At 34.7% G+C, this 26,210-nt stretch overlaps 1 protein-coding gene across 5 annotated transcripts in view; it reads right to left on the reverse strand.

The window, feature by feature from the left end:
- sept7a (septin 7a) overlaps positions 1–26,210 on the reverse strand; it is a 132,494-nt gene that overhangs the window by 21,135 nt on the left and 85,149 nt on the right. For all 5 annotated transcript variants that reach the window (XM_039737689.1, XM_039737688.1, XM_039737690.1 and 2 more), the window contains 2 exons: positions 17,063–17,169; positions 7,961–8,061 (listed from right to left, as the gene is read on the reverse strand). In XM_039737689.1, the coding sequence (XP_039593623.1) occupies positions 7,961–8,061; positions 17,063–17,169 (208 nt within the window). The remainder of the gene's footprint in view (positions 1–7,960; positions 8,062–17,062; positions 17,170–26,210) is intronic.

Genomic DNA, 26,210 nt, shown 5'->3' on the forward strand with positions numbered 1-26,210 from the left:
TAAGACTTTCTTCCAGTCTGCACTAGTCCACAGCTAGTATTTCAAAGCCCTATATTGTCCTTTAAGGAATGGCCTTCTTACTGCCACTCACCCTATCAAACCTACAGCACAAAGTCTCCTGTTGACAGTAACAACTGAGACTTGCTTTTTTTTACCACTGTTAAGCAGTCCTTGAAACTGTTGTGCTGTGAGGTGCCTATCACACAGGTTGATAACTCTCAGAAACGCGTCTTCCGATTGGGTTGTGACTTTGCCAGATCTCTTCCTTTCAAAGTTTCTTCCAGTTTCTGGAAATCTGCCTTTGGATTGTGTAGGACACAGTACTCACTGACATTTTAATTTTATTTATTTTTTGCAATTTCTCTAAATAAATGGCCTAATGTCCTTAGGGTAATAATGCTCCATCTGATTTCATTTTTTAACTGCCATCTTCTTGCCATTCCCACCTGAATTTACAAATTTCTACAGTGTGCTTTAAGACAGACAAAGAGTTTTTAAAGTAATCAACAGAGTGCAAACTGTTTGCTGCAGGTTTTATTTTAACTGCTGCAGAACATCTGTAGGTTGTAACATATTGGTTGTTCCCTGAAGGAGGCCCATTTGCAATATTCTAAAATTTTCTTTTTAAGTTTTTGTTAAATTAAACTTTAAATGTAAACCTCCGGCAAAGTACTGCTTACTTTTTCACCATTTTAGGTTATTCACCGCTTTTCAACTGATTAAATTTGAAGAAAAAAAAATCACTTCATGTTTTTCTTTAAAATACAAAAATTGTCTACATTTCTGCATGACTAGAAATATTGTGCTGACTGTTACTGATTTTGATTAGAGTTTTTAAAAAACAGGCCTAATACATTATCACAAATTTAAAATTCACAAATGTACTAATTATTAAAAACACTAAATAATAGCTGACAGACAGTTTTCATTGTTCATGCACATTTCAACAGTCTGCAGTTAGAGGACTGTTCAGAACTGACCTATTAAAGCTCACTCCCTCCTGATTTTTAAATGGTTACATCTCATTCTTGTATACTCCCACACAAAAACAACCTCAATTCTGCTCACTTACAGCTGAGACATAGCCAGAAGAGAAACAAGGTTGCTGCTGATTTACAACTTTGAAGACTGGGAACAAGGACTGGAAATACATAAAACTGTTTTTTTCTGGTGAACTAATAAGTTCATGGTATACTTGTCACAACACTTTGATTTAAGGTCAGTTTCACTTTTTCAGATTAACCAAAGAAGGTTTATAGGAGAGTGTGATGACTGCAGAATATTCATGAAAAAATCAAGTTGAAATAAATATTTGCAGAAATGTACTCAAAGCACTGGCTGTATTAATTATAAAGTACACCATGCAGACATTAATCATTTTGTATGTATAACAGAAATTAATCCATCTATTAAAAAAAAAATCAGAGCCCTATGAAAAGCTTTAAGAGCAGGTTAAGACATTTGATGTTTAACAAGCCATCTTCTGAAACAAACACGTATGCTGCCTTATGCATGAATACTATATGTATTGCCTGCAACATTCAGCAATATCAGAGGGAAAGAACAGCTAAGAAACCTTACCAACAAAAAAATTAGTATGCCATTCTTTGCAAGGACTATGAACAAATGTTTTGAATGGAAATTTCTTTCTGACCAGTAGTTGGAATATTTGATGAAAGAAAAATAAAAACTAAAGGCACTCCGTTGACATGCTTTGCCATCTAATTGTTTTAAACAATAATATTTGACAGCAGTTTCAAACCTTTTTCATAATGTTGCCAATCAAGAACTTTAGGGTGGTGTCCAGTGCCAACTAGTGCCACTAGTACACTCCATAAACACACTTAAGTCACTTGTAATAGTAGGTCGATTTGTCCTTTATCAACAGCTCATTATCCACAATGAGAAATTACAGCCGTATGCAACATTTCTCATTGTTTGTGAACTACACTTTTAACAGCATGATCAGTGTCATTAAAACAGTCTTGATGAGATCTCTCAGGCAACACACACTTTTCTAATATGTTTTAGGCAAAGCTGCTGATGTAATGAAAAAAATCACTTGCATTTTGTGTAGACTGTCATTTTTTTGATTGCAATGCCACTTTTAATGTTTTGAATGCTTTTATAAACAACAACATTGACTGTCATCAGTTCATTGCTGTAAGTAATGCAGTACTTGATGAGTATGTTGTGACTCTTGGTGATGCAGATCCACTAAATTGGTGGAGACTTTTCTGCATTGTCCATAGCTAGTGACATTACCACTGCACAAAGCAGCTTGAAAAAACATCAAAATTAACTTTCTCTTCAAAGATGGATAGAAAGGAATATACTTAATGTTTTGGGTTCAATTGTACAAAATTTCTTATGTTTCCAATATGAAAACTATATGGCATGCTATTCTGTGTCATACAATACAATATGAGACATTACCATAACACGTATTGTATTGCGATTTTCATACCCTGAATAACCAGACCTAACCTTTTCTAACCTGAATGTATTTTTTTTTGGCAAAATCCAAGCTCTTGATATGGTTGATTACCACACCTTCAATCCAGTCTTAGTTTTTGAATGGTATAGCTCATTCAAAACAATTACTGGTTTCTCTGGGGCTTCTCTCAAGTTTCCTACTTTTTTGAGCCATGTGTTTTGAGTAACAAATTTATAAACGTTAGGGCGCCCACACAGAGACTGAAAAGCATATCTATCTATTACTATTTTTTCTTCGTACATAAAACAAAGTCACATTAAGAATATAAAGACTACAGGTAATAAAATTTCAGCACAGGATTTGTTATTCATTAAAATTAGAGAACTGGTCACTGGTACGAATACTTGTACAAAGCCAAAATATGCAGTCGAGGATGCATTATCATGATACTTAAAGAAAAGTATTGCAAAAAAAAAAAGCAGCAATTAATTACATTGTACTTGCAATGAAAACACAATGAAAAGCTATAGTTTTAACAATATTTCCACGACTGAAGATATGTAAAAGACAGACATGTGAAATCAAAGTTCTCCTTTTAATGCTCTGTGTAGTCCCCTAATGCCAAGGTATTAGTTTAGAGTCGTCTTCTGTAATGCTCAATGAGGTGGGAGAACACATGGCACGGGATCTGTGACAATTCTTCCAAACAATCTCTCTAGATACTTCAGATTTTGAGGTTCATGCTTGTAGACTATACTCCAGCTCATCCCACGGGTTTCCAAAAGGCTTTTGGACAGGAAACTGGGATGGTCATTAAAAAAACATTGATTTTGTGGTCACTAAATTATTTTTGTGTTGATTTTGAAGTATGCTTTGAACAATTGTCCTGTTGAAATATCCAACCATGCCCTAGTTTAAGCTTCTTTACAGAGACAATCATGTTCAGATTTAATATTTTGCTTTTATTTACCGGGGTACCAAGTAAACCGTAAAGTGCCTGTTTTTTTGCATTTCTGCTGCCTCTTAAAAGAAACTAAAAGTGGGTTATTGCTGATCTTCGACCAGAACAAATGATCCTAAACATATGTCCAAGTTAATGCAAAAATGTTTAAGGGAACACAAAATCAAGCTTCTGCCATGGGTGTCGTAGTCCACTGACATATTCTCCATTGAAAACCGGTGGGGTAAGCTGAAAAGGAAGAGTGCACAAGAAAGGACCTTGGAGCCTGGATGATTTTGAGAGATTTTGTAAGGAAGAATGGTCTCAGATTCCCTGTTATATATTTTCCAAACTTATAAGATGTTATAGGAGGAGAGTTGATTTCATTGGCAAATACAGGCTATATAAAGTGTTAAATGAAAAGGTCCCAATAACCACGGTACATATAGTTTGGTTAAAAATAACTACTTCTTGGTGAAGAATGATTTTTTCTTGGAATAAATTTACTTCAGTTAAAGGCTGAATTTCTTTCATTTTTTTCAATGAGATATTAAGGTAATTAACCAAAAAGTAATATTTCTATATCCCATTTTACTCATCTTTACCAAAGGATACCAATAATTAGGGTATCTTTTAAAATAATAAGAAGTTGGTGAAAAATTAGGTCAATAGCTCTTTGGCAGCAGGTAGCAAAGAATAAAACCTTGAAGCCAGATGCTCAACGGATGCTGCATGGAAGAAATGATACAGTGTTTAATATTCAGCACCAAATGTGCCTACAGCTGTGCCTCTCTTCTACTAATTAGTCATGCTTTTTTCTTATGTGTCAATTCAAATGTTTACAGGATGGCTCAAATGTCTTATACAACACAATGTTCAGGATTTGGGGGTGATCTAAATTCAAACACTAATATTGCTACTCTTTCATATTATTACTTTGTGTGCAATAATGGTTTAAACAATATGTATTAGACTTGCATACAATGTGCTCCAAAAATTTTCAGAACCTTAAAAGTGTGCTTAAATGTTAATGAACCAACATTACTTGCAAACATTGTTCTGATTTGTATTATTACAAACTTGCATGCTGATAAAGAAAAAATAAATTTATCAGCAGATAACATAAAAAAATTAAAGTAGTGTAAAGAAGTACTAAAGAAATACAAGTCCTTTAACTCATAAATATGACATCAGAATTTTCAACAAATACAGAATTCATAATCAAAAACACTATACAACTGGATGGGAAATACAAAAGACTGAAAGTAATGTTTATGGGAAATAAATTAAATGGTTTATGATTTTGTAGTTTATTTATGACTAGCAGAATACCCGCGCTTCGCAGCGGAGAAGTAGTGTGTTAAAGAAGTTATGAAAAAGAAAAGCAAACATTTTAAAAATAACGTAAGATGATTGTTAATGTAATTGTTTTGTCATTGATATGGGTGTTGTTGTCATATTTATCTATCTATTTATATATATATTTATATATATATATTTATATTATATATATATATTTATATATATATATTTATATTTATATATATATATTTATATTATATATATATATATATATATATATATATATATATAGCAAAATACCTGCGATTGGCAGCGGAGAAGGAAAAAGAAAAGGAAACATTTTAATAATAACGTAACATGATTGACAATGTAATTGTTTTGTCATTGTCATGAGTGTTGCTGGCATATATATATATATATATACATACATACACAGACACATATATAAACATATATATACATATATATAAATATATATATATCTACATATATACTGTATATACACATATATATACAAATCTCCATATATATATCCACATATATATATATATTAGGGGTGGGACTCGATTAAAAAAATTAATCCAATTAATTAGAGGCTGTGGTAAGAATTAATCTTGATTAATCGTATGTAATCGCACGTAAATTTGCCCCAAATCGCAAATGTTTGTTTTTTTTTTAATTTAAAAGGGTTTTAGTGGGTGACAGAATCAAATAATAGACATGGACATGAATATTGTAAACTGAGGCTGTTTTAATTTCTGAAAAAAAGCCTTTAAACTGCATTTGAATTCAAAACAGAAACAAAAATATCATCCCTGGTTAAAATTGGGCAGACTTAAAATAAAGTGGTAGTTTAAGTACTTTAAGTACATTTTCAGAATGGTATTGTCTTTAAATAATAATAACCAAAATTTCAAGTGCAGTTTTTCTTCTTAAAAAAATAAGTCAGAAACATAAAAGGTAATTTGACCAACTTAATCTTTAAACTCTGAGTAACATTAGCCAAAATTATTTTGTACATTAGACTAAAACAGTGTGATCATTGAACATTTTATAATTAGATGTAATTAGAATTACTAACGGTCACGGAAGTCCAATGATCCCCAGTAAGAGCCACAAAGTCCGCTTTCTGTAATGCATCTAATTTTGCTTGCTTTTCAGTGTGCACAAAACCATGCTTTTATCAAGGCTTTCGGGTAGTCGAAATGATCAGTCGTAGGAACGCGCTTTATTCCGACTCTAACATTTTTGTAGCTGTGATGTGTGCATCAGTGTAATGGATGTACCAGGAAATCATGCATTGACAAAAGTTCCCGTTTGCTTGGAATTGAAAGTGTGATTAAATGCGTTATTTTTTTAACGCGTTATGGAGTACATGCATGGAAGCTTCTCAGCTGTGCTTGTGCTAATAAAGGGAAACATTTTAAAAATAACGTAACATGATTCTGAGTTAACCGAATATTTTTTCATACGTCCAAAACCAAGGAGATGCGAAGGTAAAATGAATCGGGTAGCGCGTGTACATACTCAGATACTCAGTGCATCCCCTCTCGGGAATCGCACCTCGAATTACGGCATTAGAGACGAAGACTCTACAATTGAGCCACAGCGTGTGGCTTGTCTATGCGAGAGTATGTACTGTAGATCGGGGTATATATATACATTTATATATATATACACCCGCGTATCGCAGTGGAGAAGTAGAAGTTATGAAAAAGAAAAGGGAACATTTTAAAAATAACTTAACATGATTGTCAATATACAGTAATTGTTTTGTGAGTGTTATTGAATGTTGCTGTCATCAAGGATTTGATTATCATTATTTGTTTCAATCAGGGTCGTATTTGTACGATGTGTTGTGTTCAAGTTACATTCCGTGTTTGTCAATCGTTGTAAAGATAAGAGGTTTCATTCATCGATTAGTTTCTTACTGCATCAATAAACAGCTCGTCTTCCTCTTTATCTGAGATGTGACAAACTGCATGCACGGGTTTTTTTACACTGTCTTCCTTTAGCGGACATTCACTTTTTCCACCGTGTGCTTTGTTTCCGCAGTAGCTGCACTTATGAATATGATTGTATGTATCAGGCGCTTCATATTTTTTGCTGCCTTCTCAATTGTGTAATTCGGTTTTGTTCAGCACTCTTTGGAACTGTTGCTTTTTGTCTGTGCACTGCGTCAGTTCACGTGAGCCGCTTGGTGTTCTTGCATCGAAGGTTCCCAGCTGTGCTGGTGCCATCTCGTGTAATGTCAGCTAAGACCCGGCACAAGTTTCTCTCGCAGTTTCAATGAGTCTGTGCCAAACACCACCCTGACCATCTCATCTTCCTCTGCATAAGCACAGTCCTTCACACGTGAATATTTACCGGCAGTGTTTGTATTGGATTGCCGCTGATGGACGGCCTTATATGGGCAGGCACTAAATTACAAACGCTAGTGGCAGCCTGTCTATGAACTTAATTTAATATAAACTTACGGTTCACGCCGTGCTTTGTTTCCGCAGTAGCTGTACTTATGAATATGCTTGTATGCATCATTTGCTTCATAATGTTTTTCTGCCTTCTCAATTGTGAAATGGCGTTTTGTGCTCATCGCTGTTTGGAGTTCTTCCTTATTCTCTACGTACTTACGTAGGAGGCGTGATGATGTCACACGAAACTCCGCCCCCCACGGCCATCTCTAACTCAACTCCATTACATTATATGTAGAAAAATAGGTTCCAATTATGACCCTTACGCGTAGAATTTCGAAATCAAACCTGCCCAACTTTTGTAAGTAAGCTGTAAGGAATAAGCCTGCCAAATTTCAGCCTTCTACCTACACGGGAAGTTGGAGAATTAGTGATGAGTCAGTGAGTGAGTGAGTGTGTGAGGGCTTTGCCTTTTATTAGTATAGATTAATATTTTATACAGCTTTCACTCAGCTCAACAGAATGTGCCTGATCAAAATACTACATGTTTTTGCTTGTCAGCCTACATACACCAAACCACCAAGTCTCCATAAAGACATGCGTCTTCTACTGAGCCTCATTTATTGACTTTGAGTGTTACAGCCAGTGTGCAGCAATATTAAAGATAATGTAGGTCCTTAAATCAATCATCAAGATCTTCACTAACAAAATAAGTAAATAAGTCCCATTTTATCAGGTTTATGGAAGCCTGTTTTACTGGGAGTTACATAGCTTGTAACATAACTTACATTTAGGAAAATTATAAATTTATACACAACAGTTTATGGTTCAAAATACTTTCCTGTGTTTAATTAAAAAATTTAATCTCACCAGTTACTATTATCCACAGCATCTCCAAATCCAGGTGTATCAACTATTGTAAGCAGTAACTGGACTCCACCTTCTTTAATTAAAACCTTGGATTGTTCAACCTGGAAAAAGAAAGAAAACTAAATGACACAAAACCCAAATGGAATTACTCCAGATCTACAGAGCTTAAACAATGATTTTCCACTTAAAAGTTTCGAACCTTGAACTACAACCAACTATAAACTAAGCTGGCACTCCAGGAAAAACATCAAGCTACCACTTGAGTTAGAAACAGATATAATGGAAAAGAAACACTGTCTTAGTACCACCTGAGTTAGAAACAAATATAAGGGAAATGAAAAGAAACACTGTCTTAGTACAATGATTTCACAGAAGCCATCTTTTAAGCTAAAAAAAAACCAGTACAATTCTGTAGTTGTAGTAGGCTATGAGAGGACTTGCACCCAAAGGGCTTCATTTAATGGTTTTCAAAGTAAAATGGTGGTAATTCTTACAAGCCTTTACACTTGCTGAGAATGACCAATGACACATATAAAGTAAGATTGTTTTTATGATAGTTCATGAATAGATTTGAGTGAGTTTACTATTGCTTGTTTTTAAACTATGCCAAATGCAGTTTAATATGTCATTCCTGGTTCAAATATATTTACCACAAATATTTGACAATCACTCTAAAGTACGTAGTATATTCAGATAAACATTACAAAAGCTATGTGTTTTGAAAAAAATAATCACATACTACAATGCTGATGTTGGTAGTATTTACTTACAAACTATTTCATTTACTTACAAATAAAGGTTATATTTTAAGCAATGCATTTTCCATGGCTAGGGGTTTACATATCTAGATTGTGCTTATTTTCAGAAAACAAAAAAATGACAAAAACACAAGCTTGTCAGTTATTTTAATAACACATCTTGACTTATTATATTAAAGCATATTTTGAGTATTCTGTAACACTGGTCTACATCATAAACAACAGATTTAAACCTTTTATCCTACACACCACCCTTAAAAGCACAAACCTTACAAATTTAGCCTTATTTTAATTATGGAGATCATTTTCAAAAAGAAGAACAGTATGATTCTAAATAAAATAGAAGACACTATCATTTAAACGTCTATGTTTATAATCCAAGCAGTCAATAGTTAATTTGCTTTGAAACAAGTAACTGCTACTAATTATGTATATGATTTCAAAGTACCATAAATGGAGATATAATTGAAGCAGCTGAAAACTGGCAATGCACCAAAAACCATGAACTCAAGTTAGTTCCACAAAAACGAATGACCAACTGTATCCCATCAAAAAACTGAACTCGTGGGAAGGGTTGAAAAGTCAGAAAACAAATACAATTCATACTCCCTTTTCGAAACTAACAAGTCTTCCCTCCCCCACTCAACCAAAAGAATGCAAAAACAAAAAAAGCATAAATGCCTTCTAAGTTTCAAAGGTGATACTTCTGCAGTTTTTGTGTAAAGTAATTCTATCAAACAAAGACACTATAGTGAAACATACAGGAGATTCATTAATAGCTAAAAATCTTCATAGGTGCAATAAAAAATTGTGATAAATGTAACTGTTCTAGACTTGTATGTGAAATTCTTAAGAGGTTAAATGCCAAAAATGATGTTTTCCCATATATCATTTGTACCATACTATTACTGCAACAAGTACATTATAAAAACTCAAAAATCATACAGCTATATGCAGCAGAGCAGCAGTTTACCACAAGCTACATTTAAGTAAATTAAATTTTACACAAGCTGAAAGAGGAACACAATGACAAAAAACAATACATTAAAATCTGTGCACAACAAAGCAAAAGATGTACACCTTACATACTCTTCCCCCGTGGCTTGGGAAAAAGCCTGAAATATACCTTACATATTTACATGCCATCTCACACATGGTGGCACGAGAAGGTGCAACATTCACTACTTTTGCACTCTTGTTCCATTCTCCTCCCTTGTGGTATGAGTAGTAATGAGTTGCACTCATCTCCACTGTGACTCGAGACTCTCATCCCGTCATCTCCCTCACTCAACATGACTTGCTATGGCGCACAAATAATGGGGGTGTTGTTTTCTGCACTGTCTCTCTCTCACCTCACCCTGCACAGGAACATAACGATGAACAAAATACATGTTTCCTGCAACCTTGCTACATCTTGCCCAGAAAAACGCAAGAAGAATTGAGATGCCTTTCTCTCATAGCAGCTGTCTCATGTTCTACACAAACTGTACCTTCTCAAGTGTAGCTCTCAACTGGCTGTGATTTTTGTGAAATGAAGCTCTGTTCTAGCTCTGGCTGCAATGGACCTACACAACATGGTACAACTGACCCTGCTGTAGCCTCCTGCATGAAGCCAGAATATGCCACAAATTAACATTGTTGTATAATTTGTACATCGTATGCAAAACAACTGATACATAATTGGCATTACACCTGTACTGGTAACTTATGGTGGAAGCTGTAGATGTATACATATACTGCATACATTAATGTGTAAGGCAAAACTCAGTTAACCGCACTTAAAGAGCAATGAACAGGGATGTCTATTGATTTGTGCCATACTGTACCTAGGAACATCTGTCATTTTGATGAGGTTCTATTACATATTAGTTCTCCAAATTACTTCTTTGAATACTCTATATTTAAAAATTGTAGTATTAGTACTTCATAAAAACATTTGTAAACAGACTCTTGCAAGCGAAACCTGAAAATGTATCATGCTTCGAGGATACATAAGAATTACTCAATGCAGCTGATTGTGCGCAAGAACCTATGTGAACTAGTTGAGAATCATGGCAAAGAATTATATACTGTAGCAGTGCTCCACTGCAATGATATTGAGCAGAATGCAGATTTCATGACATGAAACAGCAGCAATAAATTTTGCCGTAAGAAGCATCTCTTTTCAATTTAAGGGTATAAATCATCAGTATTCAAGGTGAAATTACATATATACTATATGTGATTTATTCTTAGCTAAACGGAGTTTCTGCTTTGCGAGAATAAAAGGCCATTGCTGCATTTTTCTTCACAGAAGAAACAGAAACCAAAGCTCTGCTGATTAGCCTTTACTATAAAATAAACTTCAACCACCACCCCCTAAGCTCAGAGCTTAAATTACTTTTTTAATCAAATAAATAATGTAAAGGTGTTTTGAGTTTATTATTTTATGACCTGATTATTTTGAAGTACTAAAATACAATGGAATGTCGCTAGTAGAGATTAAAATTATGCTCTGCTTACATGCTACCACTCTTTGTAAAACATGAAACCATGTTCCACATATTAAAGAATGCTTTTTATAATAAATGCGTTGCAAAGTGGCATCATACTCTTATTTGAGGATTTTTTAATATAATTTTGAGGAAACCTGTTCAAGGTCTGGAGTTCACTATACTGTTTACCATAGAAAATAAGTGAAATATTTAGCTTGATATTAGCTACCCTTAGAGGTCTTCCAGAAAGACTTAGGTTTGTAACATGCGACCTTGCACACATTATTGATTCATTGATAACCACTCATAACTTGACCTTTCAATTAGATAATACTATATTTACTACTACTAAACAAAAATTTAATTATATCAGAGTATGAAATGAGTTTTCAATCTTGCATTCAAGCATAGAAGGAAATAAAAAGGTCTGGGTGTAAAATACAAGAAACTGCATCACTAAGAGTTGACTGGTAGCAAATTAGTAGAAATACTGACAGACTGAAAACTTTAAAACACCCATAACATCTGCCTGTCAGGTGCAGTAAAATATTTCCCTGAAATGACATCCACCTGTAGGAGTGGCAACGAGGCCATTTTTGCAAAAAATGACTCTTACTATACTTGCAGTGTTTGCACATATTAGTTTGATCCCCAAGTGTATTATCCTTTTGTTCATGCAAGCTTATTTTAGTGACAGCAGTTTCTTTCTACCAGGGCTGTGAGCTTCAGATGTGAACTTAGAATATACTGTACATTAATCTTTTCAGTTTAAGAATTCAAAATGGGAACTTGCTCACACATGTGTAGATCCTGTCAAACGGCATGAACTGGAGGGCCATACTGCACAATGAGGTGCATAATCACATTCTTCCAGCTATTTTAGATGCAACTATATTGTATGTGCAAGCATGGCAATAAGTGCTCATAGTGTGCATGCTGTTGCTTGGATAAGTAGTGTAAACTCTGGTAACAGGGTGACAACAGCACCAGTAGTCTCATAGGCAAAACACTAATAATTAAAAAATGATGAATTAGTGCAATAAATTCATTTGCAATTTTTTGAGCTACCATTTAAGACTTGCAACTTGCATAATTTGTTCTATTCAAGTGCAAATGTGAGGTTGCTGTCAAGGTGCTGCTTTACCTTGTTCAATATTTGATTCTTCCTTACAGACACCTGTTGCCTTTACAGGGCATCGTATTTTGAGATATTTTCTAGTCATTTATTGTGTTTGCATTGAAAAGCTTTAATAGACACTTCTACATCTCATCTCAATTACTTTATGGGTATTGCAGTAAAAAAAGTAATTAAAGATTTCCTACAATTTTTTTCTTTGAAAAAAAAAAATGTGAATTTCCCCTTGGGATTAATAAAGTATCTATTTATCTATCTATCTATCTAAAAAGCAAGCTAAGCTCATTAAGAATGTATTGCATTGCTCCAACAACATGCAATTTCCGCTTGAATGGATTATTATTATCATATAATGAAATAAGTTGAGGTTACATCACAGCTCAGCTAATTTGGATAACAAATATCCCAAAATTGCCCCTCTGGGAGCCTCAAGTTGGAATGACATTTGTAAACCTTTCCACTGGGGTATCTTGTAGTTCCCATATTCCACGCAACACAAGAATGTAGCATTAGTGCATAAGGAAGCTACCATAACATCTAAAAATACAACATGGCCTAGAGCTACACCCAGTCTTGATACGCAGGCACAAAATGGACAAATTCAAAAAGTGATGCTCTTCACCACTGAACACGACAATGAAAATAAAAGGAAATTGATACAAAAGTAACTGAAAGACAGAACATACTGTAGTATAGGTACAATAATATATATAAGCATTTAACAAAAATATGGACTGATTAATTTTCCTACTGTCTTCATGAAAAAACAGTGCCCTCCTTTCATTTTTCAAATAATACCCAAGTATGGATACAAACTTTTCTGCAATCCCAAGTTCTTCACAAGTCACCTCTTATGCTCACATCCCTCTTAAAACTTTTAATTTGTGCTACCTTTACTTTTCTGATGGCTGAACTTAGCATTCGTAAAAACTTCATAAAACATTACATCAAAGTAGTCTCAAAGGTTGGCTACTAATAGCAAGGTCTTTCCAGATTACAGAAGAGTGAATGACCTACAACGGAACTAAAATGTAACTGTTTTTGAAACACCTACCAGTAACATTTAAAAAGCTCACTTAAGATATCTATCTCAATAATCAAGAGTTAGAAATAGGCTGTTTTTTTAAATCGTTAGGAGAATTTGTATCTGGTGTAGGCCAAATGCTACTGCCTACATGCTATTGATATTTAAAAGAACTCAATTCACATTTTAAATGTCATAAAATTCTGAGGCTTTCAATTTTCAAATCTCTAGTCCTTTTTATGAGTTTCCCATCTTTAAGGCTATCTGTTAAAATGAATTGTCATTTTAAGATACATTTATTTCAGTATTCCAGCTTGAAGCTTGTGAATTTCCCCTTGGGATTAATAAAGTATCTATCTATCTGAAACTGCCTTTGTTGTGTTTTAGTTCAGCCCAAATTTAGAGTCTGAAATAGACTGCATTCCTTTTCCTCCAGTGCTATTCAAGGATGTGTCATACAGTGTCAAATATGTGCACTTTCACTATATGTTCATCACTATTTAGTTGTTATACTAATGAGCTTTATTTTGAGACAAAGTATTCGTGGAGTCAATTTCAGCAGTGACATGTTTTAGCAGCCCAGATAACTGCACATCTTTACATTAGTGCACTTTTGTAAATACATTTTCATTAGATTTGCCCTATGGTTCAAATCATTAACAACACAGCCTCATGGGTGTCTGGACAAAGTGGAAATTCTGAAATGCTTGATAAACTTTATTTTGGAATTAATATATGAAGCAGCTCATGTCATCAGGATTGCATCTGGCTGTGTACGAGTATGGCATCCTGTCCTGTGTTTGGTTTGGTTCCTGCCAAATATGCAGTGCAGCTGGGATGGACAACCACCACAGAGTGAATTTGAAGCCTCTGTTCCTTTATTTAGGCTATGTATTGTATTGTATTAAAAAGTGATTAATTTCACTATCACTTCAATTCCCTTAAATGCATGACACAATAAGTTTAAATGACTGTAACTGACATCTGATTGGTCACATCATCACATTTTCATATCATTACACTGACATGTACAAATTATTGTTATTTCTTACATAATTCTGTAAATGGATAACAGTTAAATGGAAATAAAAGTGTCAACACGTTTTCCTATGAATGTCCATCAGGATGTCCCACTTTGTTAAACCTTGCAGAATTTTAATTTAATAAAAGCAATCCATGCCAAAGTGCAAGCCCTACTTATATCAGTAAACAGTTTTTTCTAGATGTGTGCATGTGTAAAGTGTTTTAAGATGTGTATTTATTTTATCTTTTTTATTATGGAAGCATAAATTAATTTGATTCATTATAGAACTCTTCACTGAGTACACACTTTGAGAACTATGACAAATTTAAAGGTAAAATAGTTACAAACTTTACAAATTATAAAAAGCACAGTAAACAAATGCACTTAAAATTTAGTAACACTAAATGTTCACCAGCATTTTGTTTGAATTCCTTTGCATTTTTTCACTGTTGCATTCATTTTCTATAAATGAAACTGGTTAAAAATCATCGCTCTTCAATAAATTCCTCTAGATCACAGGTAATAGGCGGACCACAGTCCGGGTCTGGACCCAGACTTATCTTTGAGTTTTATTTAGTTTTGGCGGAGATTACATTTTTACCAGCGGCTCTTTTCTGACAGTGTTTCTACACCGCTACTCAGTGAAAGGGACCTCCTACGTGTCTCTGATTGGCCAGTACTTGTTGCCTTTGTGGGTTCGAGTTGGCTGGGTTTAAGCATGAAGACTAATATTGGTCAAAGTGAAGGCAAGAATGTCAGCCAATCACAGGCAGAGTAGGGCGGGCCTTCACTGAATAGAGGAGCGGAAAACCTGCATTCTGAGTGAAAACAGCTGGCACTCTTGTGGCAGTGACACGAAGAGAAAAAATATACAGGTGTGAGAAGAGAGAGAAAAGCGACGAAATAGTCAATGTGCCATGGCTTTTGCTAAATGGCGGAAGCTTGACAATGAAAACCAGGCTTTTAATCCGGAATGGACCAAGGTGTTTATGTTCATACTTCCTGTAGGAAGCTCAAAACCTCTGTCTCATCTGCTCCGAGACGGTGACAGTGGTTAAAAGCGGGAATGTGAAGCACCACAAAATTACATTTGAGAAAAGTTACCCACTGAATTTGCCAGTAAGGCTACAGAAAACAAGCTATCTTAAAGCCAACTAATGATCGGTCAACAAGGATTTTAACACATTAATTTACTGGCCAACAACTCGCTAACGAGAACGAGTCTTCCCTCAGAGATGCACAGATTTTGGGATGTGACAAAAAACATTCAGTGATGACAATCTTCACACATGCATGAGGATGGCACTGAAACCATTCCAGCCCAGATTTAAAAACCTGGCACACCAAGCAAGAGCTCATTTCTCACTGAACAAGAGAAAGTAGGCAGTGGGATATGAGGGAAAGGAGGAAAGGAAGATACGTTCAGTTATTTAAAGACGTTCAGATTTACTGTGAAACTGGTTATGCCTGTTCAGTTGTACACATATTAAAAACTTGTATATATTTTATTTTTATATGAGGCCAAGTCTTTTTTTTTTTTTTTTTTGTTGAAACGTTAAAACTTATTATTAAAGTACTTATTATTTATAATTCTCAGTTGAACGTCAAATTTACCTCGCTTTTACTTATTATTTATTTTTTCTTATTTTATTGTATGTAGCCCTCCAGAGTTGCACTGAAAATAAATAATTGTTGAAATGGTATTGAATTTCTTCGTTTGATTTGAGTCATTGACTTCACACAGTGCAGATGTTGATACAATGGCAATGCTACTTCAAACTATATAAATTAATTGTAATGTAAAAATTATAATGCAACTTAAACATGATGATGCTGCAGACCTGCACATGAGGAAATTTTCTCTATCCGGACCTCTTTAAATCATAATTGACTACCCCTGCTCTAGATGAACGAATTAATGTGAGTAAATTACTCTGTAGTGTTATCATCGACACAAACCTCTGGCCTACTGGTCACTGATATAAAACCTTATTTCCGATGTCTTCATTATCAGTGCCACATTTCTAATGATGGTGCCACTGGGTTTAGATTTAACCAGTCATATTCCACATCATATAAAAAGTTAACCTGTCTTATGACATCAAATAATGATTCTGATTATACTTAATACAAGTAAGTGTTCTTGCTGAATGGCCCTGAAGGCTTCTCGGTTGTACAATGCAGAAATAACATAACTTGGTATGAAATGAGCTCCCCAAAGAACACAGCATTCTCAAGCAAGACATGGGCAGCATTAAGCTCTGGGCCTTTTTCTCTTCATAAAGAACAGGGGCTATAGTCAGAATACTTTGGCACAGAACCTGCTGTCCTCAGCCAGAAAAGTATAGTTAATTAACAATTTTACCTTTAAATATGACAATGATTTACAGCGCAAGAAAAGCCAAAACAAATAACAACTTAATAAAAAAAAAATAAAGGAAGATCAATACCCTGGAAAATGGCCAGTCAGATACCGTCTTATACTGAAATATGTAGAACCACCTAAAGATGCCTCTCGTCGAACAAGACTGAGATGGACTATTTACACAAAAGTCTTATTTATATCACACACATTTGAAAGGAATAACTACTGATTAATTTACTGCTAGCATACAGTATGGTCATTAAATAAAATGTACAATGTAGCAGGAAAACATAATACGTACTAATCCATTTTCTAACCATACCTGTACAGTCTTTTTGATTCTATGAGATGGACCAGGATATTCTGACGAATACAAGTCTGTTAGAAATAATGAATTTATCAGTGTTGATTTTCCAAGCCCAGATTCACCTGAAGAGAAATGGGGGAACAAAATGCATACATTAAAACAGAGTTGTACAGTTATTTACAAAAACATTCAGATTACATCTGACGATTCACCAGAATAACTATCAGGAGACAATTACAATGAGAAAGCTTTCATTTAATTTTGTTTGAAACAATACCACCTAACATGTGTAAGGATGTGCCACATATTCAACTTAAAGACATAGCTGTCATTCAGTACTTATAAAATATATCAAGTCACCAGAAGTCCTATTTTATAAATTTTTTTTTTAAACTTTGAAATACCTCCAACTACATTCAGAATATGACCACTTTCGTACTTATAAGCCCGACTCAGCACTTCTTAAAATACAGAAAGTCACTTTCATCTCTTTCTCATTTACACATGACATTTAAGGCAGGTTTGCATGTTCAAACATGCAACTGGAAACATAACCAAAACTAAAGCAATGCAGAGAATGTAAACATCTGGAGTAATCCTGGAATTGGTTATGTAAATGAGAAGAGAATCTTATAATTAGACTAAACTACATACATATAAACACACTTATGTAAACAAGCCAAAAAAAAAAAAGAGATTGTGCCTTACAACTCATGTATGTAACCAGTGGAGCAGGTACCTTACATAAATTTTAGTGTCTATTATGTATATAAGTGGCATTCATTATGATGTGGCAAGAAAGAGCCTGCAACATAAGAAGTCAATCCATCCTGTTTTAGAATACACTTAAAGCAATTTTTCAGTGCTGTGAGATGCTGTCCTTACTAGACAGGGCACAAAACAGAAGACTACATTGGGTGCCAGTCCTATATTTACAAATCACCCAGCCATTAATACCGCACACCCCGTTCTCCAGCGATTTTTTGAAAAGTGAAAAGAAAAAAAAAAAAGGTATCTGATGAAAACCCAGGCAGACGTAGCAAGAAATTACAAATTGTACATGGGGAGTAACCACACTAATATTTAACTAAAGTATGCTGGAGCTGTCGGACTGCCTCTCTAATCACCATGACAAAAAGTATGTTTACATTTGTTGAAAAAGTGGACCTAAATGTATAAATTCTTAAATATAATTTTAAAACACACTACAAATTCAGCATTGATACATTGTCAGAAATGTATGTTAACCTAATTGGTGACTCTGGACAGGTCTAGTGAGAATGTGCACGTGTGTGCCCTGAAACGTACTGTTTTCATGTCTAGGGTTGGGCCTCACTTATTGCCCAATGTTGCCAAGATAAATTTTGCAATACTAAATATGATAAAGCAGACAAAGATAAAATAATGGGTGAATGGATGTTATTTGTTAAACCTTCTTTACAACCAGAGCTTAAACTGCCCAAAATACATATGAAACATTAAAAGCTTTTTTGAAAGTTTTCAAACATTATACCTCTTCTTTACACATGGCCTAAATGTCCCCTTGGATTTATTAAGTGAATCTAAGTTTATCAAAACGGCAGGTTACCTGTTCACAAGTAAAATAACATGCATCCATCATTTGCCTCTGCCTAACTTTTTCTAATGCATCAAATGCTAAATAAATAAAACAGCTTATCTGTACTCACACCAGTTCACACATGCCTGACAACTATCTTCAGACTAGAAAAACTGCTGTAAAGGGAAACTGGCAACACAAGCAATTTTTGAGCTCCCTACCAAAGACAGACATGTGTGATCATCACTTTCCCAAAGCAGAACAACAGAACTTTACATCGCGTACACATAAAACTACTTCCTGACTACTTGGGACTGTAATTGTGCACCATATAAAGTGACTGCAAAGTGCCTTGAGCACAAGAATGCTCTATATAAATAAAAAGTGTTATTATTATTACCTTAACTCTTTTCTGCCTGATGTAAGCAAATGAGGATGGAGAAAGATCAAAAAGATGGAGTTACATGAAAAATGCAAGCTTTGATTTGGAAATGCTGTTCCTGAATCAGTGTTTTCCAGTTAACATATTTTTTAGTTTTTTTTTAGTTTTTACTTAAACTAAAAGGAGAAAATGGCAAAAAATGTTTTTAGTTTTTCAGCAATTAAATTTTAGTTTTTGTTACAAGTTATTAGTTTTGTATTACCACAATGTCAACACCGACACAGTTTTCTTTATAGCTGACAAATTGCACATCTCTCATGTTGTACCTATCAACCTAATATATAGTTATACAGAACTCAATTTTCTCATTATAATGTGACAGTTCAATGCTTCTAGTATTATCATAAAATTCAGAATCAGACAAAAAGAATGGTCTGATGTCATTTGGCACCTTAACTTGTAAAAAGTTTAAGCAAATGGTTACTTAATTTCAAAAACTGTTTCTTTACTTTTGAAATTTAACTTTGTGAGTAGTAAGATCATAGCACACATATACACTTATTTTATTTTACATTTATTTGGGCAATTCAGAGTGCTTAATGACACTCTTCTAATATTCAGCTATTAAACAATACTTGAAGTTATGCACACTCAGTACACATACATGTTGTAAGAACATGTAAACTTAATATAGACACTGACCAGGCTAGCAATCAAACCTAAACTCATGGCACTTTGTAAAAATAATTATACATTTTATTCATATAGCACCTTTCAAATGTTCTAAGTGCTTTTCAAATAGTGGGATACAACAGAAATAAAAGCAAAGATGACATTTTTAACACAGGATATAAAGTAATATTAAACTTCTGAATAAAATTAACTTCACTATCTCCTGTTGAAAACTTTGCAATACTGTGGCATTTTAATACACTATATTAAAATTATTGCAGTCCATCCATTTACTATCAGTGAAGCATCTCACACAGAGTAGTTCATCAGGATAGTGTGGGAGGAATGTGTACTGCACAACCCATGTTGAAACATCAGTACTACTAACCTGATTAAAGCTATATGTGCATGTGTAACTTCCGCTTGGTTGGTAATACTGACTGCATACTACGCATCTGCTTAATATGTCACTGCAACGGTACCATCAAGCAAGCAATATGATATTTGTAGATCTTAGTTTATTGTACAAATAAACCAAGTAATCATGATGCTTACAAAAATAAAGGATATTAAGCAAAACTGTTTGAAGTTTCATTAATATTTGAAAAATTACAATGCATTAACAGTCATTTTGCACCATTCAACACAATGGTACTTAATACTTATTGTTTTTACTAATGGATGGGGGGCTTAAACACTACTAAGACAGAACAACTGTTATTTTCACATCCAGATGTAAAAGAGCAAATTCAGAGTGCTAGCAAGAGGCATCATTGTATATTATAAATGGTCCCATGTAGTACAAAGGAGCTTTTAGATACATGAAATTCTTTGTCACAGAGATATCATACTCCCCAAAAATAATAAAGTGATGGTTTGTTATCTGTGTATTACTTGACGTTCAACTTCAAATAAAAATAAAATCTAAACCTAGTCATCTAGATTCATTCTGATGTTAATTACTTACTATGGCAATAAAATGTGCATTTTATTGACAAGTTTATAAGCAAACATTAGATTTAGAATAGAACCAATTAATTGGACTTCAAAATTCTTTCAATAAGTCAATTTCCAAGCCTGTGTGTATCACAGACACCAATCAACATATCGTACACGTCTTAGTGATGTGGGAGGAAAACTAAGTACTTAAGAGAAGAACCAAAAACACAAAGAGAACGTGTAAATAAATGATTATAACCTAGGACTCTGCAACCGAAAGGCCACCAAACTGTCCACAGCACTACCATTTCCCGTCTGTTTCATCAATCCATTTATTAGTGACTTTGGGTAATCCAACTCATGAATGGAGGGATAAATGCATATCTTACCAGCAAAGGAACAATCAACTCAGAATAGGAAGACTTTTTTGCAATTAAATTAAAATAATTTATATAGTATACATGCATTTCCAACCCCACAGAACTTTACACTTTAACATATTTTCCCCAGGACTGACAGTAAAGGTAATCTAAAATGCACAAAATCATTTATCTACTTACTGTTATACTCTAAGTTCACAGTTTCCTGTTAAAATGTCATATTCTATAATTTTCTATTCTATAACCAAGATTGTTTTTCTTTGAAAGGTTGAATGTTTATCCAGAAAGAAAAGATTTCAGATTTTAAATGGTTGTACATTCATCGCTGTATGCAGCAGCAATAGCTCGAAAGAGCACTTAGGCTGTGCATGCTGTGAATTTGCTGATAAGCTATTTCAGCATCTATTTCTGTATCTAAGTGACGTGCAGGTCAACATCTCCAGTCCATAAGCTTTTGGAAAAGGAGTAATTTTACATTTCATGACTACAGATGCTGATCATGGCATCCAACTATGTCAGTTTATACAACTAGAAATTGTTGGTTTGACAGATTACATGACGACTTTCAAGTACAGTTTCGCATTGACAATAGAATTCTGTATGAAGAGCTTACAGGTTCAGCAGAAAGCCGTTACCACCCTTCCTTTGTTTTCCATTTAGTTATGGTAAGTAAAACATGATACATCAGATGGACAAAGACTCTCTTCTGTTTGCGATGTTCAAAACACCCTTGTTCCAAATTTGTCACCACTGCATTATATGCATTGTACTTCCAGTGAGTGCTCATTGGTTAACAGCTCTCATGCAGAAAGAATCAACCCCTACGACTTAAAACAAACTCAAACGTTTAATTTTGTCAGGCTGAGTTGATGGGATTGTCCACTAACTCGCTAAGAATATATAAATGAAGTTTGTTTGGTTTAAAGCTCTTAATTTGCAATGATAAATTCTGTAACCTTGCTCTATAAACCTTGCTTCAAAATTGTCCCCAGGCTGATGTTACATGAGTATGTTGAACATCTATTGTAAATCACTCTGGATAGAAATGTGCCAAGCGAATAAACGTACATTTTTTAGAACATTTCAAGATGGTTAAAACTTCATACTAAGCTTTTTCTTATAGTTAGATTACTGTAATGTATTTCTAACTGAAGAAACAGAAAAATCAGCTGCAGCTAGTTCAAAATGCAGCAGGAAGGATGTTAAAGGAATTCTGTACCCAAAAATAAAATTTTTCTAACATGTTACTTACCCCAAGTGGTGCACATGGTGGACAAGAATTTTTTTTTAATCTCACGCTTTTGTGGAGAAATTACATATTGAGTAAGTGATATGTTGAATACTGAATATGTTCATGTCCGATATCAATTCGCAGAGAGCAGATGTGCAAAACGTGTTCAATTTTTATTGGCAAATAATGACAAACAGTTACTTCCTAGAAAGGTAGCACTCATAGTAAGCAGGAAAGATGTCATTCTCTTTGTGTATGAATTGAAGACAGGACTCTTGACTAATTAATAAGGGTAAGAAGCAAATCTTCAATTCAAGTGTATAATATTGTGGGACTGATATATTTCTATCTTTTCAGGAAACAACTGAACAATCCTAACAAATATCTTAGCAAAAAATGCACAGTATTTTACAATATGAATGGATGTTGGACACGTGGATTATGCAATGTGAATTATGAAAGAATGTGTTTCTTTTTCCATGGATGTATTTTTACATTGTTCACCATTATCCAGAATTGGTCACTGTAGGGTTCCATTGAGTGTCAATATTTAATATACAATTTATTCATGAAAACATTAAATTACTTTTCTCGGCCACCACTACTGGGGTTTGTAACATTTTAAAAAAAGATTTTTAGGTGGAGTACTCCTTCAATCAAAAAAGAAAATCTGAGCCTATTTCATTGACCTTAGTATCATTAAACTTGCTGCCTGTGTTCTTTAGGATATGCAAGATTAAAGTCTGTATATTCCTGAACAATCTTGCCTCTTTTGGAATATCCATCCCTCTAAATTCCTAACTGTAAACTTAAATCTTTAAACTCTGGTTAGTTTGTACTAAGAGCTAGGCATAAAAGAACCAGTGGTCTTTTGCTCATATGGACCAAAAAACTGGAATTTTGTTAGGGGTGACACCAATTTTGTTTTGTCTGTGGTGACACCCTGTAACACTAGGACTATCTAGTCAAAGTTCCTGTGATGCTAGAAAGTGAGAAGAAAGCGACAAAAGGTCTTCTTTATGCATAAAGTGTCTTGTGGTGCCACTTTGCACCGTTGCCATCTACCCAACCCCCACTGCAGCTGTCTTTGATGGTGGGAGGAATATAAGTTTTTAGTTTTTCTTTTAGTAACAAGATTTATAAAATGAAAGCACCACAAACTGATATAAAGCAATCAAGCAATGATGCTCAAAAGGTTCATTTTAAAAATGTGAAGATGTAAAAAGACCCACAACAACAATAAGCAACCCACAGACATCCCTGACACTGTCTAGATAGACCTATCATTGGATAATGTTCTGCCAAGCAATGATTGGAAGAGTCTATGCCCTTATATACAATACAGTGTTTCTGCCACAACTGCGTTAAGAAAAAGATATTCCCCCATCACTGAACCTGTCTAAGAACAATAAACAGCAAGACAATGAAAACAGATATTTCAAACCTAACTTCTGCTGTTTGGGCTTATTTCAATTTCAAAGCAAACAAAGAAGGATCAGAAAATTAGAAAGACGCAATCTGTCAGCATTCCTTCAAAAAACACTTAAAACACAATCCTTTCAATGCTGTAGATCAGTTAAAGTCACCAACTTCTTCACTGTTGACTTCAAAATCCACATTCCATAATATTAATGATTATTTTTTAGATTTTTTGCTAAAACAGTGAAAAAATACAGATACAGTAATCCCTCGCTATATCGCGCTTTGACTTTCGCGGTTTCACTCTATCGCGGATTTTAAATGTAAGCACATCTAAACATATATCACAGATTTTTCACTGGTTCGCCGCTTTCTGCGGACAATGGGTCTTTTAATTTAGGTTACATGCTTCCTCAGTTTGATTGCCCAGTTGATTTCATACAAGGGACGCTATTGGCGGATGGCTTAGAAGCTACCCAATCAGAGCATGTATTGCATATTAACTAAAACTCCTCAATGCTATAAGATATGCTTCCCGCGCTGTGCTTGTTTGCTTCTCTCTATCTTTCTCAGCCTGACGGAGGGGGTGTGAGCAGAGGGGCTGTTTGCACAGAGGACACAGACGCTCCTCTACAAAATGCCGCTTTATCGCGGTGCTTCTGTATACTTAAAAGCATGTATTGATTTTTTGATTGTTTGCTTTTCTTTGCGAGTGCTCTCTCTGACATTCTCTGCTCCTGACGCTCCTTTATGGCGCTCCTTTGAAGATAAGATATGTTTGCTTTCTTTTAATTGTGAGAAAGAACTGTCATCTCTGTCTTGTCATGGAGCACAGTTTAAACGTTTGACTAAAGGGTGTTATTTCATGTCTAGAGGGCTCTAATAATGTTAACAGGGTGGAAGAGTTTATAAGGGCTTAAAATATATAAAAATAACCACACAAACATATGGTTTCTACTTCGCGGATTTTCACCTATCGCGGGGGGGTCTGGAACGCAACCCCCGCGATCGAGGAGGGATTACTGTATACATTTACACACATATATGTACATTTTCGCTTCCAAAATTATTGGCATTCCTGGTAAAAATCACCTTTTGGTCAATTGGCTTAAAAATCACACTTTAAAAAAATTAGAGAAATCCATCCTTTAACTAAAGTAGAAATATTCTGAGATAAATAATTCCTCATCAAAAAATAAATTTTTAACAAAATCACATGTCCAATGATTATTTGCACCCTTGCATGCAATACTTTGTACAACCTCTCTTTGCCAATAAAACAGCACTGAGTCATCTCCTATAACATCTTACAAAGGTTGGAGAATACAGAACAGGGAATCTGTGACCATAACTTTTTACAGCATCTCTCCAGATCATTCAGTCTCCTTGGTCCTTTCTTGTGCACTCTCCTCTTCACTTCTATACACATTTTATCAACAGGGTTTTGGCCCAGTAACTTACACAGCCATTGCAGAACACAAGAAAGGATAGACAAAATAAGATTTCTTTCACTGTATTTTAAAAATGATGTCTTCAAGGTGGTGGCCATCTTTAGCGATACACTCTTCGAGACTATTTCTGAATGCTCGCATGGCTCATTCGGCAATTTCAAGTAGAATAGCAGCAATTTCATTGTGAATAGCATCCTTGTGGGCTTCAAGGTTTTCAGGTTGGTGTATGCATACTTTCGACTTGAAATAGCCCCACAAGAAGAAATTACATGAGATCAGGCAAACATGTAGGCCACCCGACATCGACGAGCATCCACCATTTCAATTTCTTCCGGTTGGGGCCTCAAAAAGTTCTCTACCGTTTCAATTTAACATTCTGAAGTGGCTGTGACCATTCATCCTCAAAAAAGTAAGGGCCTACAATGCCAAATTCTGCAACAGTGCACCAAACAGTAACACTACTATCATTTTGTATGGATGAAAACTAAGGTCCTCATGCAAAATCCTTCTGAAAGACGTGTTGGAAATTCCTAAGGCAGAAGCATGTTTGCGCTCTGAACGTCTAGGAGACTGAAAAATTGATGCCCTTACAGCTTGGATGTTTTCATGCATTCCAAGGACAGCCTGCTGATTTTCTGTTCAATATAGTACCAGTCTGTCTGAATTTTGCCACCCACTGAAGAATTGTTTTCCGATTTGGGAGGAATGCTGAACTGCATTTGGAAGGTGCATTGGGTAGTGATTATGGATTTGTTGTTTTTGAAGAAAGCTATGACAGCAAAAGCACAGTGTGGACTGGGCCATAACATTTCGCCGAATGAAAACTACAAGGGATAACCTATCAAAGGACCCCCTACCCCAACCCACTCAGCCACCTCTACCTCGTGCAATGACCTTGAGAAATGCTAGATGATGTTTTGAGATTGGAACACAACTCAGATTTATTTTCTCTGGTATCCTGTTGGGTGGAGTTATTTTATGTCCTTCACGGTCATCAAAACACAGCATATGTTATCAAAGTAGACTTAAAATTTTTCTTAAGTCAATAGTAATTTATACTTAATTTCTTTAAGAACTATTCCATTTATTTCTTTGTTTATTAATAGTACTTTGAGCTACGCTTTTTGTACA

Source organism: Polypterus senegalus, chromosome 15, assembly GCF_016835505.1.
Source record: "Polypterus senegalus isolate Bchr_013 chromosome 15, ASM1683550v1, whole genome shotgun sequence".
NCBI lineage: Eukaryota > Metazoa > Chordata > Cladistia > Polypteriformes > Polypteridae > Polypterus > Polypterus senegalus.